The sequence below is a fragment of the Cupressus sempervirens genome, chromosome 6 (genome assembly GCF_028749045.1).
Source record: "Cupressus sempervirens isolate cs-2001-9-10 chromosome 6, ASM2874904v1, whole genome shotgun sequence".
NCBI lineage: Eukaryota > Viridiplantae > Streptophyta > Pinopsida > Cupressales > Cupressaceae > Cupressus > Cupressus sempervirens.
Genome location: NC_143123.1, coordinates 83,848,812 through 83,860,420, shown reverse-complemented (window position 1 = coordinate 83,860,420; position 11,609 = coordinate 83,848,812). Strand labels below are relative to the sequence as shown.

At 34.1% G+C, this 11,609-nt stretch overlaps 1 protein-coding gene across 1 annotated transcript in view; it reads left to right on the top strand.

Annotated features, from left to right (window-relative positions):
• Nucleotides 1-304: 304 nt before the first annotated feature.
• LOC149551281 (anoctamin-like protein) overlaps nt 305-11,609 on the top strand; it is a 46,815-nt gene continuing 35,510 nt past the window's right edge. Inside the window, exons 1-8 of the mRNA XM_089786841.1 lie at nt 305-684; nt 2,342-2,411; nt 2,866-2,981; nt 4,275-4,407; nt 4,514-4,614; nt 5,380-5,471; nt 5,593-5,697; nt 5,830-6,108. Of these exons, the coding sequence (XP_089642967.1) occupies nt 505-684; nt 2,342-2,411; nt 2,866-2,981; nt 4,275-4,407; nt 4,514-4,614; nt 5,380-5,471; nt 5,593-5,697; nt 5,830-6,108 (1,076 nt within the window). The 5' untranslated portion in view covers nt 305-504. The remainder of the gene's footprint in view (nt 685-2,341; nt 2,412-2,865; nt 2,982-4,274; nt 4,408-4,513; nt 4,615-5,379; nt 5,472-5,592; nt 5,698-5,829; nt 6,109-11,609) is intronic.

The following is an 11,609-nucleotide window of genomic DNA, read 5'->3' as shown; positions in this document are numbered from 1 at the left end:
AGTTGTTAGAAAATATTTGGATTTTGTCTTGAAGAAAATTAATTTTCTTCCCCACCAAAAATAGTATGGACCAATAAAATGGATGGAAAATGTGATTTATAAAATAATGAAAAATTAGAAAAAGATATAAACATTTGAAATCTTATATAATCTTTTAAATTTTTGAGTTTGATTGGTTAGTGTTGCCCCGGTCTGAATTTTAGTAATTACCGAGTCACTAAGAACTACAAGTCTGCTCATTCTCAAACAGGACAAGTGGAGGACAGCACACCGGTATTATTCATGCTAGCGAGGAAGCCGTGCTACGTGCCTTTCAAATAAGGGCTACGTTTAAAACATGCAAGGTGGCAGAAATGTTTTATTGTTATCAGATTCAAAACGAAAGACGTACAACTTACAGAGAGAAGCACAAAAGTTGCAGAGAAATTAACTCGTTAGCATACGGTTAGAGGAGGCAAAGAGAATTTGGCAGTTTTGCACGACATTGAAGAAGAAAGCAACAAAATGCTTCACGACCAAGAAGCTCCCATTCCCTTTGACATTGGAATAGCACTTTCAAAGAAGAAGAATGAAGAGGCAAAACACCCACATGACGCCATTGAACGTCTCATGGAAGAGCTCAGGAAACGAGGCCTTCTGTTGAAAATGGTTCATGGCAGCTTTTCAGATATGACCTTCATTGAGGTTTGAACTTAGTTTCTATACTCAAAATTCCTTATGATAATTATATTTTACCCCAAAATTACAGTTCCCCTGTTTCTAATATGGGGATTGAGTCTTGGGTGGTATCATGAACAGCTTTTAAATCAATATTTGGATTCATGCCAGACTTTTAGGGTATGTATGTTTGGAATCCCCCTCTAATGAACTCAATTTCACTAATCAAAATACTTTGGTCACAATTTGAATGCACGCCATATTCATTGCTCAACCTTCTATTTTAAGATGTATAAACCTGGGTCACACTCCAATTTAGAGTAAAGATACATAAACTTGATTCCAAATGATGGTATTTCTAGGAAATAAATTTAGGTGGCGGTTGGCACTAGACTGTACATTTTAGATCATTGACAACCCGCCCCATCAAACCAATTTTTGCAATTCATTTTTTCTTAATGCAAAGTGGTCATGACGTTCCCCCCTTGGCAGTATATTTACGTATTTTAAATACTTGTCATTGTTTCTGCCTTTCTTTAAGCATCACATTCTAATGAAATGAGAAATGTTTTTCTATTTTCACTTCCGGGAGAGTGGGGAAAATACAACACTTCTTAAAATTTGGCTTTTACCAGCAACTGGTTTTTCTTTTTCCACTTTACCAGAAGTGCAGAAATCAGAATTTTATCTCTCCACAAGATATTAGTCCTATGTACACTTTTTATAATGATCAAAGGGAGAATTGAATTCATTGATAAAATTTTTTCTCCTTGTCTTCCTTAAACACACTTGTAAAACTTATTCATAACAAAAAGTCTTTTTACTCTTTCAACCTGGGTTCAAGTCTTTATAGAACTTATGTTTGAAGTGTTGGTTACACCTAAATGTCCCTTTTATATCAACCTGGATACACTGAATACACTTTCAAAACATGTAAGCTTGGATCACACTCAAAGAACTTTTAAGATCAGACCAAATAGTACACTTTTTAAATAATGATCACAGGGAGTATTGATTTCATTGATATAATTTTTTTCTCCTTTCTTCCTTAAATACACTCGTTAAAGCTTATGCATAACAACGTTTTAATCTTTTTCAACCTGGGTTCAAGTCTTTATAGAACTTATGGAAGTGTGGGTTACACCTAAATGTCCTTTTCTATCAACCTGGATACATTGAAAACATTTCAAAATATTAAAGCCTGGATCACATCCAATGAACTTTTAAGATAAGACCGAATTGCTGAACAGCACAGGGTCTAGAACCAGTACATAGAGCGTTGTCTGAATTCCCTTACACAAGATTTTTCAGTCACTTAAGACAAATCTATATATATCCGAGTAATTCTTAAATGTATCCTATAACCATTATCCCACAACCTTGTAGTTAAATATTGGACACGTTCTTAGAGTGAAGGCCACCAAATGACCAACTTTGGCAATGATGTTGGAGTTAGAAAGGAAGTTTATTAATTTTTGGCACGCTTTTGGAAATTTATCAGCTTAGAGTGCCAATGGTGAACTATGGTTGCAACACAATACCCTTAGTTTTTGCTGAAGTTATACAAGAAGCAAGGGAGTTCTTTGTTTTTTCTCAGTTTGCTGTGCATTGAAATTGCGGTTACCACGCATATATAAAAGCCACTGTTTGACTAAGGTTCTTCTGTCTGTGCATAAAAATTCAGGTTACAGCGCCAATTGAGGTTCTTGGTAGGACCGCTGAAGAACTGCAATTGAAAAAACCGACTTACATTGGTCAGTTGCCTAAGATAATTATTGATTTATGCAGCATTGAATTTCAGAAGTTCGGGGTTTTCTTTTGAATGGTATGAAAAATTCAAAATATAATGGAAAGCCTTTGCTTTTTAACAATTCTCGGGATGATTAGAAGAGGGTAAAACAATCTCATATGCTATAATTAAAGATGTGAATTCCCATGCCAATATTTTTTCTGGAAAACATTGATATGTTTTGTAATCAAATAAATGTAAATTAATGAAAGTGGCTTAAAATTGACAATATTAAAAATGAATTCTATGTTTTTGTTAAACAATCATTATATATATAATGGCATATGTTCCTTAAGTTAATTCTTGTGGAAATATTTGCTGGATTTCTATACCACCCTCAATTTCCTTTTGTACGGGGCAATTTACTTTCTTATTGATTATTGATTTTCCTTGTGACATTGGAATGATTTTTGAATCAGGCATCGATATTCAGTTTGATTGGGAAAGAAGAGATGCATTTGTGCAGCAACCAAATGGGACACTGTTCAGCTGGTCTGAACGTTATCGGTGTCTGACTCATTTAATTTTTAGTGTGGTATGTTGCTCTGGCAAATATCCATTTGTTAAGAAAACACATAAATATGAATTTAAAGACAAATATGTTTGGTGAAGTTATAAATTCCTTCTGAGGCATTATCTGCAATATATTTGGTAGCTTGAGGCTATTTTCTTGTTTCTAAAATCAGAGTAACCAGAAACTTCTCAGTCCCTCCTGAGGCCTGCATATCCTCCTATCCAATTTGGTTATGTATGTGATACGGCCTGGATACATGTTGAGTACTGTACCCTTGCATGCCCAAAAAACCTTGATTTTCCAAACTTGTTGAATTTACTTTTTTTTGACTAAATCTTCACAAGTAAAAACTTCATTTATGCAATCTTTTTAATTTTAGTTTTTGGTATAAACAAAACCTTCAACAAATGAGAATAATAAATGAAATGCTTATTTATTTCCATGACCCAAATTGTTTTTGTTATTTGAATTTCCGATGCAACTCTACTATTTTCGTATATTGTAAAGTGTTAAAATAATTTATAAATTTTAATGTAAGATTATGTGTCTATATTGCTTTTAAAGTAATGAAAATATCCTCTAATAACTTAGGAAACTGTGTTAAATATCTGTGTTATGTGTCTTTTATTAACATTGTATCCAGCCGTATACATATAGGGGATCTTAAAAAATGGCTGTATGTATATCCAACACTGTACCCATATCTGCGTCTATGCAACTTTGTCTGAATTAATGTCTTTGGTAGCCATCATATTTATTCACTTTGAATAGCTACCTACCTTATTCCTTCCATTCTTGTAATTGATTATTAGAACCTATAATGAAACTTTAGTCCTTGTTTTGTAACAGCTGATAGGATTAAAATTTTAGCATATTTGTTTCTAAATTTCATGTGATTTATGCATTTGCTTTCATGGGCAAAAAGGCCTAGTTTGCATTTCATTACTGTTGGTTTAATTTGTGCTAACATAAATTCTAAGTGCAAGTTTCTGTTTCCTTTGATTGCTGTTGCTTGTATGCCTTTCTTCTCCATTGAAAGTTAAAACACTAAATGCAGATTAAAAATATCTTCAAAAGCAACTAATAGTATGGGTGGTAAAAAAAAAAAATCATTGGATGCCCATGTAGGGAGATGATAAATGAGCCAACATAGGGAGATAATAGAGTATGCCCATGTTGGAGACAACAGACTGAAGTTTCTCATTAAAATCAATTAGTACTGTATTATAGTTATTTTTCTTTTTTTCTGTGAGTGAACAAAAATCAGAGTTCATTGTTCCATGGAATCTTGATCGAACCTGTTAATTTGTGCAGGTTAACGAGTCCAATGTACAAGTAATTTTAACAATTGTTGAAGAATCTCGGGACATTCAATGGAAATCTAAGGAGCCTTTGATTGAAAGATTGCAAACTGAGGGCATTATCAAAGAAGTTTTTCCCCTACACGGTCTGTGATCCTCAAATAGTTTGTCAACCATTGCTAATTGATGATTTTATTTGGGTTTCACTGACCAATCGATACTAAGTCAGTTTTTCATTTATAATGTATATAGATGAAAATCAGAGGAATGAGCTTTTGCGAAAATGGGCATACAATTGGATGGACTTGACCTCACAGCCAATAGATGCAATTTACTCCTACTTTGGAGCTAAGGCGAGAATAACACTTCATAACATTTTTTTTAATGTTACATTTTGATTTTAGAGTTTATATATATTTTGGGCATCCAGGATGTCCACAAAATCCATAATTTTCTTAAACATATTACACAAGTATATGCATTCAAGCTTGGTCAAGATATGTTTTTGGGGAAAACTGTATGTTATATGATTTGTGAAGATAAGGTATCAGAATTACAGCATAGAAATTTTCTAACTTGAATAGCTTTCCATGTTGGACACACCAACAAAATTACATTGACTAGGGATTTAAGTTTCCAGCATTAAAGATAGGGCATGTCCTTGAAGCCAGAGAGACAGATGAGCTACATTTTTAATGAAGTTCAAATCCAGTTTGGATCCCATTGGGTCTTTTTAAATACTTATTGTAAACTGGTGCATTATAAATTCTGTCATGGAAGTTTTTAGTGTCTTGAACTGTAAAGGTATTTTAAGAGGTCATGCCATTGGATTTTGGGTGCCAAAGCATAGACATTCTCAGAGCCAGAAGTACATTCATGCTTGCTTGGGGAATTGGGTGGGTCACTGCAAAACAGATAATTTAATATTGTGATTCTGGATTATTCATTTGATGCAATCATATTTAAGATAAGGTTGGTGTATCATTGAAGTAACATTCAGTTATTACATGTTGTTGCAATTTCTTTAATTGTATTGGACTTCGTCTTCTTGTAGTCTATGTATAAGTGCGATTAAAACATGTGAATGGCTGGAGTAAAATTTGCTTGTTTTCTTACAGGTAGCTACGTATTTTGACTTCTTAGGCATGTACACCAAATGGCTACTATTTCCATCTGTGTTGGGAATATTTTTCCATTCTGTAAATTTTGGGTAAGTCACATTTGCTCAGTTTGCACTAAATAATGTCTACATTTACATTTCAATCTTGTGATGCAATGCCTCTATCTATGTCCTAGTTCTTCAAGAATTTTTCCCTTCCAATATATTTCAGGTCTTGGAGGGTGGTTATACTCTCCATCTTTTCCATGATAGTTATATCATGGAGTGTTTTATTTTTACAATTTTGGAGGCGCAAGAATGCTGAACTCTTGCTCAGGTTGTTGTCCCATCTTTATAATTTAAACTCAAGTATTTATCTATGAATGCACAGCCAATGCTGTGGGAAGGATTATAAATGCAAATCTTTCTCCTCGTCAAAAGGTTCTTACAGTTGATTTGCATGCGACAGATGGAATGCCAGCCAATCAGGAAATGTGGAACCAGGATCTAGATCCTATGCATCTGAGAAAACTGCTTTGAGTCAGCTTACTCCTGGTGGGGTGATTATAGGACCAAATAATATGCCTGCAAATGAGCAGCGTAGTAACCTACAGAGGCATGAGTGGCATGAAAATTTCAAAAGTTTGAGGAACAATGTAATTGTTGTTGCAGGAATTCTCTGCCTCCAGTTACCATTTGAATTGGCATATGCTCACTTCGACCACATTATTCATTCACCGATTTGGAAGTAAGGAATTTCTCTATCTATATTTTATTATTTTTTACATACCAAAAATGGATGTAACCCTATGTGAACAATTTTTCTTATTTATTATCTAAAATGAACTGTAGGAACAATGCTAAAAGTTTGTATATGAAGGCTTTTTCAATATTTGAAAGCCATATAAATCATCTAAAGAATCTTAGAACTAAACTTTCAATATTTTTAGTCAAAAAATTAATTTAGGACAAATAGACAGTTTTCATAAGTTAAAATAATCTAATTTATAGATTGCTTTTTTTGCCAGAAAATTTTAGAAACTGGCATTAGTCCAGGACTCCAGGTGATGTATTATGACCTTAAAATAGCCTTAAAGTTGAGTGTTGGTCAAATCATTATGGGGCTTTCCTGATAATATATGTTATATGTTAATATTAAGATATTCAAAACATGATAACTTGATGTCTGATTAATTGGAATCTACATTCTGGTCTGACTATGTACATTCTGGTAATGAGAACTATCTTACATCAAAACAATAGGGAACCACTTACAAGAGAAGAAATTGAAAGTGTGTTATATTGTTTTTTCCCATTCAACAACATCTTCATTTACATTGGCAGCTTGTGCATTACCCTCAAGCCTCCTATTTGTCCTTCCTTAGTGGGGACACTCATATGCTAGATGTCCTTCTCCACACTCGAAATAGATTCCATGAAAGCCTCCTCTTCTAGGTCCTCATCCAAATCTTTCTGTTCCTCTTTGATTGTCATTATTTTGGTCACACAGACAATAGACTCTGTCTCCTCCTTGTTCTGGCTATTGCTAAATTATTCAGTCTTCTTTTGATCTCCATATGATTTTCCACTACTATTTCCTCCATGACCCTTTCTCTTTCTTTCAAATCTTCTATTTAGCTTTTCTTCTACCTTCAAGGAAAGCTGATTAGCATCCTCAGGGGTAGTCTCTCGGACTACACTTGGCTCCTCTCTCTAGTACTTGCTTTGGTCCATTAATGTGACAAGATACCTTCTCCTTGTGGGCCTTTAGAATGACCCAATATGAGAAAGACCTAATACAACTCTTCAGGGTACTTGTTGACAGATTTTTTGGCTTGCTTCAATTGTTCCATTTTATCTAGCAACTCTCGCTCATTATCAACAAGGATGAAATGCCTCTTTAACTTGTCAACCATCTAGTTCCATCTTGTTATATTGTCATTTCCTCTTCAATTTCTCTCTAACTGAACATCTTTCCAACAAATATTGGCATGACCTTTCATCTTCGTATTTGCAAACTTGATTGTCTCATGATCTTCTACTTCTTTGTACTCAACTTAATCCTCAATATCATAGATTCAATCAGTCAACTCTTATGAATTAAGATTTTCATGAAATGTGAAAACTTCAATCGTTGGCCTTTTCCCAATCTTGGAAGTGGCCTTAAAAATCTATTCTCTTTAGAATCTCTAACCAACTCTTGTTCTTCTTCAAACTGTCTGTCTTTATTGACTTCATCTTTATTCTCATCTCTTCCTTTTTGCTCCACTCCTCTTTGCAACTCCTCCCACAATGCCGGAACTTATATTTGGAGGTCTCTAAAACCCTTCTCTCACAACAACATTTCTTCCATTACAATTTCTTCATGGAGGCATCTTGACCACAGACCCACAACCACAAGTCCTTTAACAAACTACCTCACGTTGATGATTTGCCTTCAAACTTGAGAAATCCCGCTGTAATACCATTGATGAACGACAACTCCCCTTACACACCTAATGTAATGTCCCTTTTGGGAATATTCCAAAATTTTTCCCTAAAACCAAAAATCACAATCAAAATAAGAAATATAGCACATTTAAAAACACATATTTACTGATTGAAATGCCCTTTGTAAGAGAATTCTTAATCTAGGTCTTCAACATAATATTAGTCACTAGAAATCAACATTAAATCATAAGCTATGATGATATATATCTTACTAATCATTAGTAAATGTCATGATATCCATAAACGTCTTTTATATTGAGTCCAAATAAGCAATAGCCATTTCAAAGTAGATTGCTACAATAGTCTTATTAGGAATTCATTGAAATGTTTAGAAATCGTAGTCTTAAGGTTGGTCCACCTTATAATGCTAGAGCATAGAAGGTGGTTTTCTCTTCTATATCTTAGTTCACCTTGGAGGCTGGACATCTTCCTTGATCAAGATCAAGAGCATGGGAGGTCGGTCTTCCATTCCATCTCCTAGGCTACAACCATGGCAGGCTGGTCATCCATTCCACTTTGGGGTGGCGTACTCGATAAGAGCATGAAGGCAGGTCTTCCTTCACCTCTCATGAACTTGAATACTGGCTGTCCTTACTATTTGCTATCCATTTCTCTAAATTCTTGATAGGTTATTATATAAATCTTCCATTATATGATTACTATAAAAAGAAGCAATTAGATTACTCACTATAATTCTTCTTATTTCTCAGATTTATCTCTTAATTTGAATTGCTGCTAATATCAATTCCAGTTCTGATTTCAATTCTTTTTCTGCTTATTTTCCTTGACCATTTGATGCCTTCTCCTAGAGTATATCCACCCTATTATAATACTCAAATTGGGATGACGAAACACAAATTTGCAACTCTTTACAAGAGATAGAACTCTATAGATTACTCACAAAGATTAATAATTTCTGCAAGTATTACTATTTTATAACACACATATATTGGTGTATAATTCTTCTTATTATCAGATTTATCTTGTAATTTGAATTGCTTCTGATATCAATTCTAGTTCTGAATTCAATTCTTTTTCTGCTTGTTTTACTCACCATTTGATGCCTTGTCCTAGAGTAGATCCGCCCTATATATAATGCTTAAATTGGGATGAAGAGACACAAATTTTCAACTCTTTACAAGGGATACGACTCCTCCAAGAGAAACATACCTCCTTGATTAATCATTCCTTTTCAAAAACCAATTGATGCTGTTTTTTGTTATTTTTGGGTAAACATGTATCCCTTTTTATTATGTTGTCTTCTATTGTGGCTGACGTGGTTTGTCTTATTTGGCAAAAAATATTAATTTATTTGTTCCCATTAAGATTCTTGGGGGGATGTATGAGGAGCATTGGCTAATTTCTTTTAGATTTTAGGGACATAGCACTGAAACACATGCCTTGATACCATTGATGAAGGGTACTCCTCTTACACATCCAAAAACATGCTCTAGTGCCATTGATGAAAATTACTTTCCTTATAAACCCAAACACATGCTTTGATATACTTGATGAAGGTTTACACAACTCAACAATAGAGAAAAGTTAAAACTCAAAAATTACAAGAAAGAAAATACTTGCTTTCTATTACTTGAATGAAATTGAAATACAATAATTAGCACTTACAAAACATTAGCCACATGGCCTTTACAAAACCTGCAAGTTGGATCTACAGGCTACAATTCTAAAATTGTGAAATGAAGAGCCCAACTTTGAATCATGAAACTAGCCCAAGCCCCCAATTTATAGAAATTTTGTGGTAGGGAAGCTGCTATGGTAATCCAAAACCAAGGGATGAAACCACTTGGAAAATCCATGCCCCCTCTCTATTGCACAACATATGGCCACGTAGAAAGGAAACATATGGCCAATAGAAGACTCTTTAACTTCCAAAAGTGTGCACCTAAGGAAGAGAGACAACTTCTCAAAGCGGGCATCTAGGACAGACTCTTCAATTACTCTTTGTGATTGCCATATATGTGTAAAACAAACTCTTTCACTTCCAAAAGTGGATTCCACAGCGAGAAACTCCTCCACTATGCCCTATAATAATCACTGACATGTGTTCAACCTTGAGAATTGCATTCAACATAAACAAAACTCTTTCACTTCCAAAAGTGGATTCCACGGTGAGAAACTCCTCCACTATGCCCTATAATAAACACTGACATGTGTTCAACCTTGAGAATTGCATTCAACATATGGCATAGGCCATAAGTAATAGATTATTTTATCCCCTATGCCCCCTTTAACACCTTTTTAGGAATGTGGATAAACATAGTAGGTCGCACTTCATTTTTATTCACCTAACTATAACAAGATTAAGAGAAAAACATTATTTTTGGGTGATGCAACATTGCTCTACATCCAATACTCCTTGACCACATTCCCTTTTTACTACAACAGGACATCGATGCGTAAGTAGAAAGTGGTATTGGCACTCAATGCTAGTATCAACAAGATATTGCTGACTAAGGTACTTGTTTTTAAGTTTAATGCTGATCATTTGAGTAGTGCTGCCAAATAGACCGTTTTCATTCCACAGTTTGGTATAGCATAGCTATCTGTTATTATTTGAGATCATGAACAGAAATCATTAGATCACATCCTCAGATGCCATGTAATTCACTTTATTGGATCCATCTGTAGAAGTGAAGAGTTAAAATCAAACATATTTGCAAAGAAAATCAGAGGTAGGTTGATGCAAATACTAGACAAACGTTATATGTGTACTCAAAATTATCTGACTCTTAAGGAAACTTTAAATTTGGAGTGATCATGTTTTGGAGGTACTTCAAAATATGATTAAGTGAAGGTTTCTCAAATGGTGTTGTATGAATTTGAATTTCACAATGGAAATAAAGGTGGCAGACCTTGGTGCTTTTTGAATTTGTAATAATAGGTGCTTTTGAAACCAACTAATTTGTGGTATAATGTCTATATTGGTTTCTCAATCTATGTTTTATCCCACATAGTGAGACACGTGTCTTCTATGATGTTAAATAATATGTATCATATGTGAAAATTTTGGTGGTAATTCGTATGACGCAAGTACTCTGAGTCAAAATGCTAGATGAGTTAATTGCCCGAAAATTCCCCAATGAGTTTTTGAAAAACTTGTGGCAATTTTTTTCCTATAAAACTCAAAAGTTAATGCAAAAAATCATGAATTTTTGGATTAAAAACTTGTCCAAATTCATATTATTTGTTTTTTTCTTGCTTGCGGTTGAAAAAATGCAATTTTCTTGCTGCCTTTCCACCCATTTTTCCCAAATCCTCATGAGGGGCAGTACACTTCAACCTCATTGGAGTCTCCACTACCAAGTCCCCATTTGTTATTGGAATCTATCAAATAAAAAACTTGATTAAAGTGAGAGGGTGACAAGGAATTGGGATATAACTCTCGAGTGTACCTACATAGACATTATTATTGCACAACATGCCAAAACTATCCTTAGATGAGGCAACTTCTACATATGACATGGCTAGTGGAAGAGGCATTTTAACTCATTTAGATTTGAACTTGTGTTTTGGTCTATGGTATGTATCAAATTTTAATTTTGATTTAGATATGACGGAAATTAGTAATATACTCTACAAATTCAGTAATAAGTGTGTTTTTGAGGATTATTTTTAAACATTCATGTATATAAAATGTTCAATAGAGTTTTTCTCAAGTCTCAAGTTTTTAAATTTTATTTGGGCTTACTGAGTAATTGCCAAGTCTGAGTTCTTCAACTATGATATATATGATTGAGC